Source organism: Myotis daubentonii, chromosome X, assembly GCF_963259705.1.
Source record: "Myotis daubentonii chromosome X, mMyoDau2.1, whole genome shotgun sequence".
NCBI lineage: Eukaryota > Metazoa > Chordata > Mammalia > Chiroptera > Vespertilionidae > Myotis > Myotis daubentonii.
In genome coordinates this window covers 128889534-128911553 of record NC_081861.1, presented here as the reverse complement: position 1 = coordinate 128911553, position 22020 = coordinate 128889534, and the positions used below count along the sequence as shown (strand labels likewise).

General features: G+C 42.4%; 1 protein-coding gene across 5 annotated transcripts in view; it reads right to left on the bottom strand.

The window, feature by feature from the left end:
• The window catches only part of SH3KBP1 (SH3 domain containing kinase binding protein 1), a 328918-nt gene that overhangs the window by 19825 nt on the left and 287073 nt on the right, over positions 1-22020 (bottom strand). For all 5 annotated transcript variants that reach the window (XM_059680558.1, XM_059680554.1, XM_059680555.1 and 2 more), the window contains one exon: positions 14214-14299. In XM_059680558.1, the coding sequence (XP_059536541.1) occupies positions 14214-14299 (86 nt within the window). The remainder of the gene's footprint in view (positions 1-14213; positions 14300-22020) is intronic.

Here is a 22020-nt window from a genome sequence, read left to right as displayed (position 1 = left end):
GGGTCCCCCCCAGATACTTCATGCATATTGGATGATTATTACTTAGCACAAAAATGACATGGTTTGATACCAATTCTATTCCTATTTTTCATTTTATAGTTGTAAGAGCCAAGAAACTTTGTTCACATAAATAGTGGTAGATGGAAATGTAAAAAATTTTATCACAAAGTCAGTCGGTTCTTTGAAGTCCTTTCAAGTTATATACCACAACTCAGAGAGTGGTCTAGAATCATCAAGAACTATTTTTAACAATCCATCAATGTAAAGCTCAGTAGAGATTTTTTTCAATTTTGCTAGAAGCAATGAATTGGAAACCAACTGACTTGTAAATGGATTTTTTGTCCAGTTGGTAGAGTCACTCACTTTCTCAATTCCAACACCAATCTTAGAACTGTCTCTTAGTTTGCACCAGGGGTTTTTATACCCCTGGACTGGACAAGAAATTGGCTCTGCCATATAAAATAGGAGAGGGCAATTGGAAAAGGGGAACAGGAAAAGGAGAAACAGGATGACACCAGGGCTCTCAAGAGATAAGTTTGAAGAGAGAACACATAAGAAGATGATCACTATGTGTAGTCTGAGAAGTTTCCATGGCCCCCTAAGGTACAAGTAATCCCATTCTCAGATTCCTGTTTTAGGCTCCTCTTCGCGCATTGCTTCTAGAGAACTGATTATGGTAGAATCATACAATAGAATATTACTTAGCCTTTAAAAGTATAAGGTTGATCTATGTGACTTACATGGAAAGATGTTAAGCATGCATTACTTAGTAAAAAAAATAATGAATCAGAACCGTATATATAACATGATCACATTAAAAAATTCATCCATTTCTAAAAGTATGTGTAACAAATGAACAGTAATTATGTCAGGGAGAGATTGAGATACTAGGGGACTGTACTTTCTAGCTTCCTGGGTTCTTTTATTTTTTTAAAGTAAGCACCCATTCCCTTTGTAATTGGGGGGCATTAGTATATGAATGATCAAAACATATACTCGCCCTGACTGGTCTGGCTTAGTAGATAGAGCGTCAGCCTGCAGACTGAAGGGTCCCAGGTTTGATTCCGGTCAAGGGCATGTACCTTGGTTGCGGGCACATCCCCAGTAGGGGGTGTGCAGGAGGCAGTTGATCAATGTTTCTCTCTCATCGATGTTTCTAGCTCTCTATCCCTCTCCCTTCTTCTCTGTAAAAAATCAATAAAATATATATAAAAAAAACCATATGCTAACATATACATGGGAGAAACTCTTTAAAATAAAGACACGACTGAGTAGAATAGGTATGAAATGATTGATTCCAGATGTAGCCATCAAAATCTTAGCCAGCTGGTTTATGTTATATCAATGTGGGAAAAACACATCGATTAACTGCCTCCTGCATGCACCTGACCAGGGCCCGGGCTGGGGAGGAGCCTATAACCAAGGTATGTACCCTTGACTGAATTGAACCTGGGACCCTTCAGTCCACAGGCCGACACTCTATCCACTGAGCCAAACTGACTAAGGTGGCCAGCAAATCTTTTATAAGCAAAAATCTTTAGGCCAAAGAAAGCCTAGATGAGACCTCAGAAAGGGACAAATGATCAATTCTAGGTTAAAGGAACTAATAGAACTAAAGGAATTGAGGAAAAGAGACAAATAAAAGAATACGCTATTTTATCTTAAAGAGGATTCAGAGGTTACCAAAAGAGCAGTTTTCTCAACGTCCAGACAACTCAGCTAAAAGAAACAGATTCAGAGAAATAAGGCTGAGAGTTTGACCTGAGCCCCTTTGATCATTTTATCCAAGCCTCTGGTTTAAAGATGAAAAACCAAAATCAAAAGGGGTGTGAGGCAAGTCCAATGGTCTGATGTAGGGGGATATGCAAACGGGCTGAGGGTCAGTTTCCTTTTAGTGAGAAAGTCACACAGGGCATTCCATCTTAGTCAATGCACTCTACTTAGACAAAGGAAGAGCAGTCCGACACAGAAAATTTTCATGCACGTGTGAAACAACATCCTAATGTCCAGAATTACACAGAAGCCCATATTTATGCTGAGTAAAAAATCTGAGGAGGAGATACCACCTGTCTGAAGCCCAGTGCCCTTTTCACTGCATGCAAGGAGGGTAGTGCCTCCCCAACTGCTAGAAGGACTGGTGGGCTCCATTCTCCAGCCCCGGGGGAAACAGAGGACAGCGGTACAAAGTAGTTAAAGTGCTCTTAAAACTCTGACATTCCATGAGTGATTTTTTAAAAAATCACAAGCAACTGTATCTCTATAAAAAAGGTAATCTAATTGTACATATCTGGGTGGTGAGTTTTTGCCAGAGCTTCAACACCGGCCTCTCTCTGGGGCCTTTTGTATGCACTCCCACTGACATTTCTCCTCTCCCCCCTCATCTCTGCAGACAAGTGCCTGACCTGTGGTTTTCAAATGCCACCTCATGAACTGGTATGCATGCGTCCATGATAAAGTTATCGCCAGTCATAAGGAGAAAAAGAAGGCCAACATCGTGAGTCTCCCGGTAAGCTAAATCTGTTCATTTAAAAAAACTTGGAGATTATATCCTTTCTACCAGGTGATGGCATTCATATTTTTGTTTTGTTTTTTAAATATGTTTTTATTGATTTTAGAGAGAGAGAGGAAGGGAGAGGGAGAGAGAAACATCGATAAGAGAGAAACATCAACATCAATTGGCTGCCTCCTGCACACCCCCTACCGGGGATTGAGCCAGCAACTGCAACTGGGGCATGTGAACCGCCGACATCCTGGTGCATGGGATAATGCTAAACCACTGAGGCACACTGGACGAGCGATGGCAATCATTTTTTAAAATGTGTTTAATTAGTGAAATGAAAATCAGCACTTCCTCACATTAAAAGCCTATTTTGTTTGGTAGATGATTCTATGAAATTCCAAAGATTATGAACAACCTCAGGGAGAGATGGCTCAGGCCTCAGGGGACAAAGAGCATCTCTGCAGGTCGCCTCATAACTAAATAAAGAGACTTCTTTTGGTTCTAAATCTGGGCTCCCTTACACCTCATCCTTAGCTTGTCATCACCAGATCTAATAACCTTCTAGTGGGTCTCACCGACCTCACTCCTCAAGTGCTCATCACTTTTCTCATTCAGTGAATCAAAGATAGCAAGGGGCTGAGAAGGCCAACCACTGCTCTAGACCATACCTTAAACAAAAGTATATGGCTAGAGAAAGGGGTTGATAATTCAGCTTTCCTACTTAATAACGTGTAGTTTGTTTATTATGCTTTTAGTATGGCTAAGGGGCACTTGAGCATGGTTTTCTGGCAGGTGGTATAGCCCCCTGGATATTTCCAAGTCAAATGGAAGCCATAATTGGGCCCTGCCAATCTTTGAGCCACAGGCAGTGGGCAGAGGGGGTACTTCAGGTCAAATAAATGCCATGTGCAATCAGAGCTGAACATCACCTGTTCTCTTCTTGCCTCCGCATTCATTCCCTAGTTCAGAGGCCTCAGCTGAGCACACTGTGAATGTAACAAGCACTATATAAGTCCCTTTGCTGTGCATAGCTTACTTTAACCCCTCTACATTTGTATGCTCAAAGCTACTAGTATAAATGGTCTCAGCATGTAGCAAAAGCAGAAATGCTCAAGTCATTGGGCTGAAGGAAGAATTCGTGGGCCCTGACCACAGAGAGGCAGGCAACCAAAATCCCAGGGGAGCATATGCTGCCTCTGCACACAGGTAAGCTTCTGGGCTGGACCACTAATGCAAATGACTACTGAGTACTGTGAAGCTCTCCAAGCCAAGGGCTGTCTGAACTGAGCTTGCTACACACCTTAATGTCCCTCCACTCCTCTCACCTGTCAGTTACTTTTCCTCTGAGCAGGCTAATAGCTGTAGGTGGCTCAGGCAGCATGGCATTGTTCACTTTTTGTGACTGAGAATAATTCATACCCTCAAATACTCTCATGAGGCTATGCAACATTTGTTACCATCTCCTTACTTTGATTTATTTAATGTACACCTGTGTTTCTATAGTATTCATGATACTTTTGCTACTGATACGTTGAATGTTTGTTACTTTTGTGCTTATTGGATGTGATGGGGTAAAAGATGTGTATGGAACCCATCAAACCTAAGTACAAACCCAGCCAATGCGATGGACTGCCAAATGCCAGGACTGCCCTAAGGGGGACCAAGCAGGCAGAGGTGAGCACTTCGGTTTTGGTGTGGGCCAATGTTTCTGCGAAGGTCTCTTAGTGGACACCCCTGGTTTACATCTGGGATCAGACTCTTGGGAATACTGGGGATAGGCCTTGCCGCCAGCCCATCTCCTTGAGGTTTGTGAGCTGATTTTGAAACCAGTGTTGGTTGCCAGCTTGAGCTCATTTACTCAGCGCAAACCTAGCTTTGAGCCCCAAGAGTCTTAGGTGAAAAGTCAGAAACCAGGGCAGAGGCACTGCAGGGAGAGGTCCAGGCATAGAACCTGTTCTGAATTAACAGGAGTCAAGAAGTTCAATCTGTTTCACTTCCTTGGTATAAAGCACTTACTTGACTAAGCACAATCTCTTTTGCTTTTTGTCATTATGCTTGAGAAATGCATATTGCTTCTCAAATATCCTGATAGAAAGTGAAGTCTGATCATGATTTGTGTCCCTGAATAGGATCCAGAGTGGCACATGTACACACACACACACACACACACTTCACAGCCTCATTCACAGACTTGACCCTGACATAACAGAGATCACATCTTCCTCTTTTCTGCATGGGTAATGTCAGCCACATTCTTGATCCCCAAGGCCGTGTCTGAAGGTCACTGGTAAAGAGACACTGTAGGAGTGAGCCGTGGCCCTTGCATGTAAGTTCTCATGTCAGAGCAGCTAGCCCCAAGAGAGCTGAGAGGCACGGCTCACTCACACACACAGTCAGCCAGAAGTCCATCTGGAACACTCCAAATGTCACTCCTGGAGGTTCTTTAAGACAGACAGGACACAGTATATGTTGTCCTATTAAAGCCGAGAATTCACTTTAACTGACCTGAAATGCTACAAGGATCAAAGGGGAAATTTAAAATATAAAAAAGGACAGGAAAACCAATAGCTCAAAGCCAGGGATCTAAGTCTTCCCTGCAAATCTGTCCAAAGACTCCAAGAAATGATTTCTTATGGGAAAAGGCAAAAATGCCAAAAGCTTTTGAATTCAATCACTTGTTTATAGAGATTTGGTATCATAACAAAAATTTTGTGGTAATAGTCACTATTAAATGGCTTCATATATATCATGAAAAGCTTCAGTATACAGAGCACAAATTTATAATATAGCATTAATTAAATTTCATGTTTATTGTCTTTTTATTTAATACTCACTTAAACACTGAATATTAGATCTTGGGAGTATCTAATCCCAAATATAAAAATCCTCCCATGTAAAAATCAGACTCAAATCATATCATTTTTTTCTAGAGCAAGTGATTTACCATAAGCCTGAGGAAGAGTACTCTCTCAAAGGTCATGGAGACTTTCTTGGTTGATATTCAATTACTTCAAATATACTTACTTTTTTTCATATAAAGTCATCAGTTGCAAAAAACTCTGAAACTATTTAAAATTGTGTTTTATAGAGATTCTCAGGAAATGAGATGGGCCACAAGCCTGCACTTGAGGGGACACTGTCCTTGGCCCAGCAGTTCCCAATTCACCATCAGATTCTTGACACCAGCCAGGCTTTCTCAAACTTGGTGCTGTTGACATTTAGGGCCAGACTGGTCCTTATTTTGGGGTTGTCCTGTGTACTGTGGAATGTTTAGTAGTTCCCTTGGTTTCTACCCACTAGATGCCAGTAGATCCCACCCCCACCTCCATGCTGTGCCAACCAGAAATATCTCCAGACGTCATTCAACATCTGGGGAAAGTGGTTGAGAACTGCTGATGCAGACCAACTTCATGCACTGAAATATCTGGCCCAGGGATCAGGGAGACCTGGGTTCAAATCAAACTCTGCTACTCACTAGCCCGTTAACCTTGCCCAAATTACCTGGCTTTCTTTATCCCCTGTCCCTTCCCGATGAAAATGAGAGTCATTACATCTCCCTTACAGGGCTGGTGATGATGAGAATACTCAAAACATACAAGATGTCTAGGTGGCACCCCAGTCACTGTTAGTTCCTTCTTTCCTTCCCCTTGCTCGCTCTGGCTGCTATTATTTCACCCACTATAACAGGGGTCCTCAAACTACGACCCACAGGCCACATGCAAATACAAATATTGTATTTGTTCCCGTTTTGTTTTTTTTTACTTCAAAATAAGATATGTGCAGTGTGCATAGGAATTTGTTCATAGTTTTTTTTTAAACTATAGTCCGGCCCTCCAACAGTCTGAGGGAAGGACAGTGAACCGGCCCCCTGTTTAAAAAGTTTGAGGACCCCTGCACTATAACCTCAGGAAGATAGGAGAAGGCAGATGAAGAAAGGGAGCATACACTCATAACTGTACTGGAGGAATGGTTCTCACACTAGGACATTAAATACACAGCTACATTCTTCAGAAGCAACTATCTGCAAATTGTACCTAAAAGAGGAATCAGGATTATAAAGATATATTCTACTTACAAATATTCTTAGAAAACACTCCTAAGTCTTCCAAACATTTTGTGAATATTCTATAACTACAGCTGTAATCATACTTATCAATGTCCAGCTGGATCTCAATTAAAAAAATACTTTTATTGATTTCAGAGAGAAAAGCAGAGGGAGAGATAGAAACATCAATGATGAGAATCATTGATCCACTGCCTCCTACATGTTCCCCACTGGGGATCAAGTCTGCAATCTGGGCAGTGCCCTGATCAGGGGAATCGAACCATAACCTCCTGGTTCATAGGTTGACGGTCAGTCACTGAGCCACACCGGCTGGGCCAGCTGGGCCTCAATTTAAGAAAGCTTTGTAGCCCTGGCCAGGTAGCTCAGTTGGTTCAAACATCATCCAGACATGCCAAGGTTACAAGTTTGATCTGGATCAGGGCACAGAAAAGAATCAATCAATGAATGCATAAATAAGTGGAACAACAAATTGATGTTTTTCCCTCTCTCTCTCTCTAAACTCAATAAAAAAGTCTTTGTAAAACAATATCCTTATTTAACACCTTAAGGGAACCTATTTGTATTACAAAAGGGTACCCACCCCCCCATGCTTGTAGAGAGCTTTCTTAACACATCTAAAACATAGTGCTATTTATTTTTTATGAGGCCGGCATTATCCTAATTCCAAAATCAGATAAAGACACTACAAAGAAAGAGAATTACAGGGCAATATCCCTGATAAACATAGATGCTAAAATTCTCAACAAAATATTAGCAAATCAGAACCAGCAATAGATTAAAAAGATCATACACCATGACCAAGTGGTATTTATTCCAGGGATGCAAAGCTGGTACAATATTCACAAGTCAATAAAGGTGATACATCACACAAACAAATTGAAGGACAAAATCACATGATCATATCAATAGACGCAGAAAAAGCATTTGACAAAAAATGAAACTAGACCATCAACTTATACCATGTGCAAGAATAAACTCAAAATGGATAAAAGACCTAAATGTAAGTCATGAAACTATAAAAATCTTAGAAGAAACCATAGGCAGCAAAATCTCAGACATCTCTCATAGCAATATGTTTACCTGTTTACCGATACATCTCCTAGGGCAAATGAAACTAAGGAGAAAATAAACAAATGGAACTACATCAAAATAAAAAGCTTCTGCACAGCAAAAGAAACCATCAACAAAATGAAAAGAGAGTCCATTGCATAGGAAAACATATTTGTCAATGATACATCCAATAAGGGGTTAATATCCAAAATATATAAGGAACTCATACACTTTAACAAAAGGAAGACAAACAATCCAATTTAAAAATGGGCAAAGAACCTAAATAAACACTTCTCCAAAGTGGACATACAGATGGCCAAGAGACATATGAAAAAATGCTCAAAGTCACTAATCATCAGGGAGATGTAAATTAAAATGACAATGAGGCTATCACCTCACACCTGTCAGAATGACTATCACCAACAAATCAACAAATGACAAGTGCTGGCAAGGATGTGGAGAAAAGGGAACCCTAGTACATTGCTGGTGGGAATGCAGACTGGTATAGCCACTGTGAAAAACAGTATGGAGGTCCCTCAAAAATTTTAAAATGGAGCTGCCATTTGACCCAGTGATCCCATTTCTAGGAGTATATCCTAAGAATTCTGAAACACCAATCAGAAAGAATATATGCACCCCTATGTTCATAGCAGCACAATTTACAATAGCTAAGATCTGGAAATAGTCCAAGTGCCCATCAGTAGATGAGTGGATAAACAAGCTGTGGTACATTTACACCATGGAATACTATGCAGCAGTAAAAAAGAAGAAACTCTTACCCTTTGAGACTGCATGGAGGAACCTGGAGAGCATTATGCTAAGCAAAATAAGCCAGTCAGAAAAAGACAAGTGTCACATGATCTCACTCATATGTGGGATCTAATGAACAAAATAAATTCATGAACAAAATTCATCCAGAGATATAGAAGCATGGAACAGACTGCAGAATCTCAGAGGGAAGGTGGGGTGAGGGAATGGGGGTGGGGGGGAAGAGATCAACCAAAAACTTGTATACATATATGAATAACCCATCGACATAGACATAGGGTGGTGAAGGCCTGGGGCAGAGGCGGGGCAGGGTAGAAGAGGTCAATGGGGGATAAAAGGGGACATATGTAATACTTTCAACAATAACGATTTAAAAACTTAAAACACACACACAACATAATGCTATTTATAAAAGACTGGTTTACAGAGGACTCAGAAACACCAAATATAATGGCTATTAGTCTAAATACAACTATTTTATACAGTGGGTCAAAGGGGCATTTTTAACCCCTTACTTATAAATTACTTGTGTGTGTGTATCTTTTTTGACATTAAGACCTCAGAGTGAGCGCTAAGAGAATTACAATTAGCTTTCCCCCTCCCCCACCCCATTTTTAACAGCTTTATTGAGGTACACTTTGTATACCATGAAGGTCACCCATTTTAAGAATACAACTTGGGCATTTTTAGTAAATTTACAGAATTGTGCGACCATCGCCACAATCCAGTTTTAGAAACTTGTCAGCACCCCAAATTGATTAGCTCTTAATAGCATTCTCGGGGTGTAGGAAAATGCTTTTTGATTTCATGGTCCAAATGAATAGGCCTAGAGGCATCTGTGAGAGACTGAGGGCAAGTTAAAGTTAGTCTTCATAGCTTTTAAACCAGATCCTCATCCTAAATCCATTGACTTTAAAGCTTTTGACACTTGGCCTCAAGCTGACTACCAAGTGAAGTATGGGTCTGTGGGTGGGGAGGGGAAGATGGAGGGGAAATCCTCTGCTTCCTCAAGTGAAAAAGGGGTGGTGTCCATTTAAAGAGATGGAAGTGGGAACAGTTTGATAAGACTCAAATTGAATGGGAAAAAACAAGTTAAAACAAAGAAGGCAAGCAACTGAAGAAGAATGAGAAGGTCTTTTTATAAGTCTATTAGTTGAAACTAGATGCTTAGTTCCCGGGCTGCTTCCCACCTGGAGGCTGGCTGCCTTGTGCTTTAGTGGAAAAGAAATGGGAAGTCTCCGCAGTATTGAAGTATAACAATAAATCCCGCCATGCCAGGGGAGCTGCAATATATGGCATAATAAAAGTAAATGTTATGGCACTTGACTTCGAAGCCTATAATCTTCTATTCAATTGGAACATAGAGTCTTCCGTCAGCAAGAGAAAACCGGACAATTTAATTTTTGCTTCTATTCATGCACAGGCCTGTGTTGGAGCTCATCTATGTTTTCTATTATGTTCCTTGAAATATGGTTGTGTAGTCTGATACAAACAATATCTCAAACTGACATCAACAACTTAGTTTGGGACCAACTGATTTCATTCTAAATTATCGTGGGCTGACAGATGCTGGTAGCTACCCACACAGGGTCTGAAAAAGCCATGTTCTCTAATTTAATATCATAATAATTTAAAATTATAGCTTTATTAAGAGGAACATATTTATTTATAGCTAACACTGAAGATTGCGAATGGCTTTCAGGACTGTGTTCTGCTATTCACTGCAGCCCACATTTGGACAGCTTCAATTGTCTGAAGCACTAACAAAACATTCTGGTACAAGTAATTTCCTTCTTGATTCAAAGCAATAAACACATGCCACAAAAGCAGAGATACAAAAGCAGCCCTGAAGAGAGCCAGTCGCTCTGCAATGTCCTATTCTCCTAAAGAGCACGTCTGCATTTGGGCCTAAAGACATTTTGCTCAAAATCCTCTCCTCCCTTTATATACGGTACATAAATTATATCTCAATAAAGCTGTTATTGGCTCCTGTGATGTTGCAAGATTCCACTTTTCCTTTATATACATGCGGGCTTCCCGCAGCAGGATTTGATCTTCAGCTCTAGGTTCTTTTTTCTCATGGTAAGGATTTTCTTTTTCTTGTTGGCTTTATCACTTCTACACAAACATTAGAAATAAGCATCTCTATCTTTTTGCAGCCCACCCAGTGATTTTATATAATTTTTGAAGACAAGATGAGGAAGTTGGTAGAGATTTGGTGTTCTTTACAGATACAGAAGCTGAAGTTCAGAGTCTGTAGTTTATAGAAGGCCACCCAGCCAAGCAGCAGCAGAATCCGCAGCACTCAAACCCAGGTGTGCAGACTCCAACTCTGTGTTCTTGTCTCATGGAAAGTCCTAATCCCTACCTGCCATCCTGCCTGCCTCCCCAGCCTCAGCCCTCCATTTTCAACCTTCATCCAGCACTGACATGGGGATGTCTGACCAAAGCTCAAACTCAACATGCTTTAATGAATTCATCACATTTGCCCCCAAACCAGTTCTTCCTCCAGACATGCTTATTTCTACCCAACTCAGTTTTTCCCCAGCCACCCAACTTTAAAACCTCATAACTAACAAATCATTCTCTCCTCCTACCCACTCCCAAATCCAATCTGTTACAGAGGCCAAGCCATAATGCTCTCGCATTGCTGCTTCTTCATCTATCCCTTCTTTCACAATTCTTTTGTGAGCAGTTTAATTCAGGCTCTCTCTCACTGTCTCTCATTAGAACTATCAAATAATCTGACTCTTGACACCCATATTTTCTTCATCTCATTTGTCCCAAAAGCTCCATCAGCGATATCTGAATTTATAGACCTGATCAGTCCTGACTTCCATTTCTAGTCTCCTCCTCCTCACCCCCCCTCCCCCGCCAATGCCAGAATAAACACTCTACTGTAGCCAGGCCGAATCTATGCTCAGCTATCAGCAGTCCCCATGTGATTTCCCTGCACATCTCTGCCTCTACCTAAGCAAATCTAACTTCCAAATCCAGGTAAGTCTGTCCCCCTTCACAGAGCCTGCCCTCATACCCTGGGTACCAAGAAGCATCCCCAACTCTGAGCAGCATTACTTTCTACCACTCAGTCATCATTTATACAGACCATCAGTGTTACTTCACTTTTTATTTGCTGTCTTAGGGGCTCAAAGAGACCCCAACACCCTGGAAAGCAGGGCCTGTGTGTGAGGTAGCCATTCAGCCTTGCACTCGAGTAGTAGGCACTCAAGTATGTAGTGGTTGATTTCATAACGGCCAATTATCATTTCTCGCAATGCAAATAACATATATGTTAAATTATTAGCTTCAGGAATTATAGTTTTCTGGTATAGTCTTCTTGTAAAAATAAGAGCAAACTAAACCTCAGTATTTCTTTATGGACTTCCTAATACATACAGCTGGTGCTTAGCTTCCACAGTATGAAAAGCTTCCATAGACTAACCCCTTCTATCAATGCCTCCAACATTTACAAACTAGCTTGTTAGACTGAAAAACATGAAATTCATATTTTGGCAATAGCCACTGAAAGGACAAAGCAGAAACATACTCCCCTCCTTCTCCCCTATCTTGCCTTGTAGGGCTGGGCCCTCAGCCCAAGCCCCCTCCTTTTCTGAGTGACCACAAGAATGCCGGTATTGACCTAACTTCCCCAACCACCACCTGAGTGGACCAATGAAGCTCCAGGAATGCAGCTAAGGTCCTGATAAGGCTATAGTGGGGGACGGCCCAAGCCTCAGAATGTTCTGGTCACTTCCTGACCTTTGTGCTGTAAGACCCTGATGAAAAACCCTGACCTAAATGACCAATCTCTGTAACCCACGTCACCCCCTAAGCCCACCCAAATAACTAGCCCTATATAACCTTTGTTCTCCTGGGACACGCTCTCTTGCCTTACCGCTGCGTCGGACAGAGGCTGGGAGCCAAACCTAGGTTTGATTAATAAAATTAATAAAGACTCCTTGCTTTTGCATGGGAAGAGGCTCCCTGGTGGTGGATTATTGGGGACCCCGAACCCTGGGCATAACACCACCTTAGACATCTCCAGACCCAAAGAAAACAAAGGTCTGAGGCAAATGTTCTTCACAAGCAAGGCACAGCCCTGTATATTCTGGAGGTGGGAGAATACCTCCCTTCTTGTGGGAGGCCACACACACACAACAGTACCTTCGCTGACACTGTGCCCACCCCTGCCTCGAAATGGGGCCTGAATGCTAAACTGCAGCCACAGAACCAAAACTTAATCAGGCTCATTCCAATGATTCCTTTTCATCTACAGCTAATAACTGCTTTGTTCTTCCCTGCCCTTTAACCAGGTCAAATGCTACAGCAGACCAGAGTTTCTATTATTATTGTGACAGCCCAAACTGTCAGAAGCTCTTGGTCATGTTTCCTGACTGAGCTTCTCAAAAGCTGACTGAGGATATAGAACAGTTTCTGGAAACAAGACAAGTACTTTTGGTGTTTACAGTGACAATGACACATCCTACCCCCAAGCCCTCACAGATCAGATCAGAGACTGTAGGTCAGCAGTTTGGAAGATGCAACTCTTTTTGCAGGTTCAGAAGAAAATGGCACCCCAGCAGAGGAGTAACCTCAGGTGATGAGAATGTGTGTGTTAGGTGCTCTGGTGCCTCTTACAGGGCCTGCCAACTATCAGACATTTGTTTCTAAATTGAGCAGCTAAAGTAAATGATGCTAGAAATCTTCCACGTCCAATCAATCCCTGATAGTGGCTGCCAGAGGTTAGGGAAGAGGAGGGGTAAAGGGGAGGTGGGTGTGGTTAAAAAAGGCAACAGAGGGATCCTACTGGCGATGGAATGTTCTGTATCTTACTGTGGTGGTAGATACACAAATCTACATGTGACAAAACTACACAGAACTAAATACACACAAGTACTAGCAAAACTGGGGAACCTGGTGGACTATATTAACATCAATATAGTCCGGGTTGTGATCATGCACTACAATTTCATAAGATGTTACCATAGGGGGAACCTGGGTAAAGGGTATGTGGATCTCTGCATTATTTCTTATAACTGCATGCAAAATCTATACTTATTTTGAAATAAAAAATTTTAATTTAAAAAAGGCAAATTCCAAAATGTAGCCCCCTCTCTTCTATAGAATATGAGAGAGTGCTAACTTATGACCATGATAGGTGCAAATAAAAGATGTAAAGTTAAAACAAATTAGTCCTTGAATTTGAACTTCTTAAAAAGGCTGTCACCCAAGTGAAACCAACAGTGGCCTCAACCAGCACACATGTGACCTCAAACCCACCCATGCATATCCCCAAAAGACCCTCCAACTTTTTTACCCACAGAGACTTTAACTACTTTCCAATTTATCACATGGTGATATCTTGACCTTGGGAAAACTCACTCATGTTCTGAACTAAGTGGCAATTATTATACCAAAGCTCATTTTAATTCAAAGTCAAAACACTTAGTGCTGTGTTCACAATGAACTCTGCCATTCTGCCTTTTCACCCATTGACCTCATTACATTAAAAGCATAAATCACTGGAAAATATGAATATAAGTGCTAATGCCCACTTTTACAAAAAGGTTTATTCATCATTTCTTTTCATTGGACCTTGCAAGGAATTTGTAAGGCCAGGGAGAGTAAAATTCCCAAGCATTGTGTTTTAATGTGGGAACCACCATCGCTTCCCTTGTTTACAAAACTGCAACACCTAAAACCAACCAGGGCTGTTAGCCTTGCATTTCAATAGCTGTGTTAGTTCTCACCAGATTGCTTGAAGGGGAAAACTGAACTCTTCAGTTCCTTCAAAATTGTGCAAAGAAAAGCAAGAATCTTCTCACTCACCGATGTCATTGCTGCGGTCCGAGAGATCCTTGTCCAGGATACCGGATAGCGAACTGCCAACCAAATCAATCTTGGCACCGTCACCCCTACATTCAAAACACAAGTCCAGGCATTTAATAATTGGTGTGTGTCCTTGTCATTTTGTCAGCTTTCTTGCTGCACGCGAGTTAAGGAGTGCGCTGTGTGGGGGGCAGGTGGCACTGTCGCCTGTGAGGAACTCAGTAGGAGCCAAGGAGTTTTCCAGCCACACTGGCCTTGGTGCAAAGCGACGGACAGACTGGAGGCCCCCCTCTCCAGCACACATTTTCAAAGATGGCTATTTTAATAATGACTGTTCAGCAATGCACCTTTAGCCACAAACCCTCCTGCTGGTACACAGGGTACAACACAGGCCCTGCCCCTGTCTCCTGGCCAAATAAGCACCAGCAAACAGTAACTGGGAGCTTCCCTTTTAAGGACTAAGGAATGTAGCCAATGCTGCTTGTCAAAGGTCAACTACTTTTAACCTTGAGGAAAAGGTTTGCTGGCCTGGGGCTGAGACATCAGCCAGGCTGTTGACAGGCGCAAGGTGTCAAGTTGAGATCTGGCAGCCTGAAAGCTGGCACCGGGGACAGGCTGTAAAATTAGACAGCTCTTGGGTGGGTGCCCCCATGCCCATCAGGACACGGGCGACTTCCCTCTGTATTTGGGCAAGGAGGAGCCCTTGGGGATAGGAATAGGCCTCCAAGATGATGAGAGAAACAACCCATTCATGCACGAGCAGAAGGTTCTTCCAAATTCCTCCAAAAGGGCAGCTCTCAAATGAGATTATCCAAGGTCTGTGATGGCAGCGAAATCAGAAAAAAAAAATGTTGCCTATAAAATGAGAGGGAGAAGCCAAGCAGTTGTTCCCAGGAAAGCAACAGAAATAGTCCATCTTATGGCTTCCAGCAGTCACATTGGCCTGATGCCAAACCACACAATGAGGAACAGATGGGGGTATTGAGAGAGCCAAACCAGGTGGTACCTACTCTGGAGGGGCTTATGGTCTCAATGGTAGAAAGAGACAGACAACCACAAGCCTAAATTGTATAGGCTGGCTGTGTAATATACAGGTACATCAAAACCCTTTGGGGAGGATGGGTTCAGTGCAGGGGATATGCATGGCAGTCCCAGGGCACATGGAGGAGGTGGCATTACAGTTGGGCCTTGGAGGAAAAAGGAGTGAGGATATCAGTAAGACACATGATTGAGCAAGGATCCAGGGTGGTCAGAGGTCCCAAGGCTAAAGCCTGAGGTCTCCAGAGAGTAGTGAAAGGAGAAAGGTTGGCAAAGGTCAGAATGCTGAGCTGAGTACCACAGGGTTCAGTTTGTCCTGGAGGTAAAGGGAGGCAGAGGGAAACTGAAGTAGATCTATAAACCTGGAGGTAAGGGAGGGAGTTGACAGGGACGACTCCTGGGTTTCTCACTCAAGAGGAGCGGTGGTGGTAGCATGCATATCCTGTGATGGTAGAGAATACACAGTGAAAGGAAGTAAGCCCCCATCAGTTCCCAGACAAACAAGACTGACTCAACCTCAAGCATAACCTCAAGCACCCTCAACTGAAGACAAGCAGAGGTGAGAACTCTGGGGAACCAGGGCTGAGCCAAATGGCTTGGTCTTCACCAAGAGAAAATTACAACTCTTAGACTGACGGTGTGTGTGCATTATGAGACTCGTTGGACTTTTCTGAGTGCAGTTGAAAATTCTGAGCTTGGTTGAATCAGAGTTCAAGGAGAATGTGGACTACTGTACCTGAAAAGGGGAAGCAGCTTGAACTTCACAGCAGAGCCTTTGTTTCCCACCTCATCCCAACACCTAAGGTGGTGGGGGCCCTCTTAGGCCAGGTTACTGTAGCAGATTGCCCCTCCTTCCTTTGGTTACCAAAGCTCAGGCCCCACAGGGCACAATCCCTTGGACAGATCCCAAGCCAACAGGAACGATGGGATTGAGGACCTTTATTTCAAAACATTTCATTGGGAGAGCCCATTAATTTGAATGTAACTTTCTGAATGAAATGTTTTAGAAATGAAGTAGGAAAGCATTTTTAATTATTTTATTTTTTGCTTTGTTAATCCTCACCTGAGGATATTTCCCCATCGATTTTTACAGAGTGGAAGGGAGGGGGAGAGAGAGAGAGAAACATCGATGTGAGAGAGAGACATCAATTGGTTGCCTCCAGCATGTACCCTGACCAGAGTCGGGGATCGATCCTGCAAGGCAGGTACATGCCCTGGAATGGAACCTGGTACCCTTCAGTCCGTGGGCTGACACTCTATCTACTGAGCCAAACCTCCTAGGGTAAGCATTTTTATTTTTAAAAGTCTTCAAGGAACTTAATATTATTTTGTATTTATGGAGCCTGAATGATTTGGTGCTGTCTTCCTCCACACTAACAGACTGAACTCAAGTTACTCTCATAGCCAGACAGTTCTGTCCTTTTGGGAACACACCAAGGACCTAAAACGTAAAGAACACGTGTTCTGTCCACAGAAACAGGTCATTCAGAGAACAAAAGTCCAGTTAATTCCATTGGGCTGCTTTTTTTTTTTCTTGGCCAAAGGGGAGGATGGTCTAAGGTGACACCCTGGTGGGCAGCTGGGGGAAACATCAGAGGGGGTGTTGGTGGAGAGGAGCTTTGCACAGCAGTTAAGGAGCTGCATTGCAGAACAAGTTGGCTGCTTTGGAACATGTGGTTTATTTGTGCATTTTGGTCACTGTGACTCTTGGAGCTGCAATTTCCCTCTTTGATTTGACAGCTGGAAGCTTCCAGTCAAATGAAAGCCTATCTTGAGGGACTGTGGAGAACCCTATTGCACATTACAGGCATACCTCGTTTTATGCTGCTTTGCTTTATTGTGCTTCACAGATATTTGTGTTTTGTTTTTTACAAATCAAAGGTTTATGGCAACCCTGCAACAGGCCATTTAGCGCCATTTTCCCAATAGGCTTAGCTTTTTTTTTTTTTTTAACAATAAAGTATTTTCAAATTAAGTTATGTGCACTGTTTTTTTCAGTCAAAATGCTATTATTGCACATTTAATAGACTACAGTATAGTGTAAACATAACTTTTATACATACTGGGAAACCAAAAATTTGTGTGACTTGCTTTATTGCAATATCTGCTTTATTGTGGTGATCTGGAACCAAACCTGCAATATCTCTGAGGTCTGCCTGCCTATCTGCACTGTGCTCATCTTATCTTGGACTGTATTACTTTTCTACCCTTACTTCCCCTTTACTGTTGCTCTCAACTAATTTTTGAAAGTTATCTCAAAGCCTTCGGCGAATAGTGCAGGGTAAAAAGAAGTAATTTTAAAGAAGAGGATGTATATCCTCTTGATGTTTATCTGCTTTAATCTGGGAGTAAATGCTAAAGAAATAGTCCAAAACACCCAAATGGGTTTTGCAGGTTAATATGTCTATCACAGTGCTATTCATAATAATGAAAATCTGAAAAAAACTGAAAACTTTCATAAACAGGAGAACAGTAGAATAACCTATGGCATTTGGCAGACTTTTATATAGCCATTGAAATAATGTTTATAAACAGTTTATGACAACAGGATGTTATGATGTTATAATGTCAAGGAACAAAGGCAAGTTTAAAACACCTCAATGCACATACACCCATGTGCACTTCTGATATATTAGGAAGAGGGATTTTTTTTTAAATATATTTTATTGATTTTTTACAGAGAGGAAGGGAGAGAGATAGACAGTCAGAAACATCGATGGGAGAGAAACATCGACCAGCTGCCTCCTGCACATCTCCCACTGGGGATGTGCCCGCAACCCAGGTACATGCCCTTGACCGGAATCGAACCCGGGACCCCTCAGTCCGCAGGCCGACGCTCTATCCACTGAGCCAAACCGGTCTCGGCAGGAAGAGGGATTTTTTTTAAGAGACTGGAAGAATATTTAGTAGTTATTCCAGGGTAGTCTGATGGGTGATTTCTAACATCAAGTTCAGCAGTTGGTACATGGCAGGCTAAAAAACACTTGTGGATTTAATGAACATTTGCCTTTTTTTTTTTTCTAAAATGGGAATGCATTATTTATTTGTACAATAAATTAGTTTTTTCCAAAAGACAAAATTATATGACATTCACTATGATCATAGCTATACAAAACCAATAAAACAAACCAAGTCATACACAGGAAAAAGATGGGAAAGAAAAAGTCCAAAATGTTAATAGTAGTTGTCTCTGGGATAAGACTATAGGTGAATTTTTCCTTCCTTTTAAAGTTCACTTTTAATATTAGAAACTGTACAATTCTTGCAGCTTCTTCTCTTTCTCCTTTTCTCCCCAACCATGTCATCAAGGTAAAAGGTGAGATTGCCCGCCTCTGCTACAAGCTCTCCTTTAAGAGTCTCCCCAACCACAGATGCCCATGTGATCACCTGGGACTACAACTGGAACTCACCTGGGGTGAGTTAAAATTCCTAGACTGAGAGGCCCAGGTCATGAGGACCCACCCTGAAGAAATAGGCAGTGCCATCTCTGAGTGACCCCTCCCCATATTCTAAAGTACCAGCCACATTCTGATAGGAAGGAGATTGGGATCCCCTATCTCTCTACTGAGCCCTGATCCTTCATACCAAGAGCCAGACCCAGGCTTTCAGCTAAAATTATCTTCTATACAGGGCCAGAAGCAAGACTATTTTGAAAACACAGTAGGTGTAGTTTTAAAAAAAGTCTGATCCTTCCAAGTAGGGAAGCTGCAGCTGGTGTTTTGACAGTGTTCAGACTGTGGGTGTGGAAGCGTTTTACAAAGTCTATTTGTAAATGCCTTCACTGTATTTATAGACTCTTACAACAATGCTAATGAGTTTTAGTTCTGAAAAATACCAGAATTTCTGAAATTCTCCAAAGCATGTGTTTGGAGCGGCTGATGCCCAATGAGGTTTCAGTCTTCAATGGTCTTTGCTCTCCTCCAGTCTGCCTAACAGAGAGATACCATTTTGCCAAGAAGGATGTTACTAAATTGAACAAAAGAGAAAAAAAGCCCATCCTTTTGTAATTTACTAGCTCTTATGAGGGTTTTTGTGTGGTGAGTTTCTCCATCCACAGCTGTTAAATAGAAGGAGAAAATATAAGAAAGCAGGTATATCACCATACACCAAAGATAACATTGTTATTTTCTTGTATTTTTATCAGCAGTTTTAGTTATGGACACTTAAAACACAGGAATTCGATAGGCAACTAGCAGCTAAGAGTCTCCTTGCTTTACTGGACAGGAACCTAAATCACAGAGAATGAGTTGACTAGCCCAAGGACACCCAGCAGGATGGAGTGGAACCTACAATCCCATAGAAATGACAGCAACAACTGATAACTGATAGCCTACCATGAGCCAGGCATGAGGATTGCCCCTTTTATATGTTATTCAATCATCAGAACCACCCCTTGAAATATCTACTCTGCTTCAAGGACACGGAGCTGCACTGCCCAGAGCCTCCTTCAGTGAAGGGCTGCATGTTCCTGCTTGTAGGAATGCTGCTGGTTCCTCCAGGGACCACCCCAGCTGCAGAGAGCCACCTCGACTGAGGTAAACCTTTTCCAGGGTGGACTACAACACACATTATAAAAGTCTTGCCCATTTCAGTCCAACACAGAACAACTTGGAGGAACTATTTTAGCTTCAAACTCCCTGTGGAGTTGGCTGAGGCTTTGGTGAGCCAGTATTACAACCTGACTTCTCCCTCTAATCAAGTTTCCTTCTTCCTTCAGTGAGCCCCAAGCCCTAAAACAGATCCTGCATACTCAATGCTGCCTCGGAGTCTTTTTCCTGGAGAACCTTAGCTGTGATCCCCTTATTTTCATTATATAGATCAGGAGATGGAGGCTCAGTAAGATTAAGTCACTTGCTGACAAAAGGTTATAAAAGTAGTAGAGTAGTGAGGTCTGGGTTTGAACCTACTAACTTTAACTCCAGGGCCAAGCTCTTGACCACTTCTCAAAGCTGCTTCAATTGACCTCCTGGTCACAGGGCTGGTGAGTCATCAAGGATGCCAGGTAGCCTGCCACCACTTCTCACTGCCAGCTGTGTGAATCACCTTTGCTCCCCAAGTTAAAAAGTACTAATGATAAACAAAAATCACACACCTAAAAAAAAAAATCACACACCTAACCTACACTGAAGGCCTGCTCTTCCCACTTAGACTTGAGACATGAGATTGAGTATGTGCATAGTCAGAAACGTGGAAGGTGTGCCATGTGCATCCCTTGAGAACATGAGCTCAGCCAGTGGCATGGCCCAATTTAGCCCAAGTTGGGACAGTTAAGCCAAGACATGTGGCCTGGAAAAGGTGTTGGAGAGCACAGGAAGCCAAGGCAAGGAAACAAGTAAATAAATAAATTAGCAGCATTAACAGCAGCAACAAAAAACTACCAAGACGACCCTACAGCCCTTCTAGAAGTGAGTGGTGATGAAGGGAAAAAGAGTGAACACACTGATTCCCATTGAACAAAAAAGATCCCAAATCCCGATGATGACTCTTTTTGGAAGTCCTTTCTCCCTGCCATCAGAAGGATCTATTACTATAATGCAAATGTTTGGGCTTTAACTGTCTAAAAATTGTTATAGGGCGGAAAGAGCTGGGAAGAGAAGAAAAGGAAAATAAATAGAAAATCCCCATCCCCTCCGCTCAGGAAACCACTGAAGTGCACACCGAGAATTCTGTTTTTCTCTAGCTTTCATCCCCACCCCAGGGGTTATCAACTCAGGTGGACAATGGAAGATGTCAAATATGAAAATCCTAGAGAAATGACTTGGGTGCCCCGTCTCTTTCTTGCTCCAACTCCACAACCTTGTTTTACCACCCTCTTCTAATGCAAAACTACCAGGTCCTATAATTCACTTCCCTTGTCCACTGAGGATGAGAGGCCAATAGCTTTTCTGGCTGCCCACTCATCACATCTCAGGCTTGGGCTCTGACTACTAAAACTGAATAGAGATCATTCAGCTCAAGCCCTAATTTTATTACGGACAAGGGTCCTGTGCTCCAAGGGTAGGCGTTATGTGCCCAAGGCCACGCAAGTAATTGGTGGCAGAGCTGAAACCAGATGGAAGGTTCCTGATGCCCAGTCGTATCTTTGCCCATCACACCTGGGATGGCAATAATCAAAATGAGCATCCACATGCATATGTTTTATGTTTCTAGAGATTTTTTATTCTCTCTTAAATAAACAAGTATAAGAGGGCTCTGTCTGTGCAAGAAGCAGATGTGAAGCCAGTCCTTTGTTAATATTCTGCACAGGGAAGTTGCCGCCAGGGGAGATTGAATCCTTCCATCAGAAAAGGACAAAATTGTAGCAGCAGTAAGCCAGTTTCCTTCACTCATCAGCCTCCTTCCCCTTTCCCAGAAATCCGGATCCAAATGCCCTGCTGATATCTGTGGAGTCCCTGTATATCTACTTGATGGCCAAGAATGTCCCAGGAATCACAGACATGTTTTTACTGCAAACTTTCCAGTTAAACGTGGGACAGCTTGAGCCAGGCCAGGGGTGCAAGGAGTGGGAAACAGGGTGGTTTTCCTGGCAGCTCTCCCCTTGCACTGCGTCCTTGTTTGGATGAGCACAAACAAACGTGGCTATTTATAGTGGGTGAAGACACGTTGGAAGGTGATGGGACACTGCCCACTCAATTCTCCTCCAAATTTCTGTTCTTTGTGCAGACTCTGCAGGCATGTATGGAAATAGGCCTTGCTTCGGAGTTCATCCAGAGCCCGAAAAGCTCACACCTCCCTAAGGCAAAAGGATGATGACATCTGCAGCTCTCAT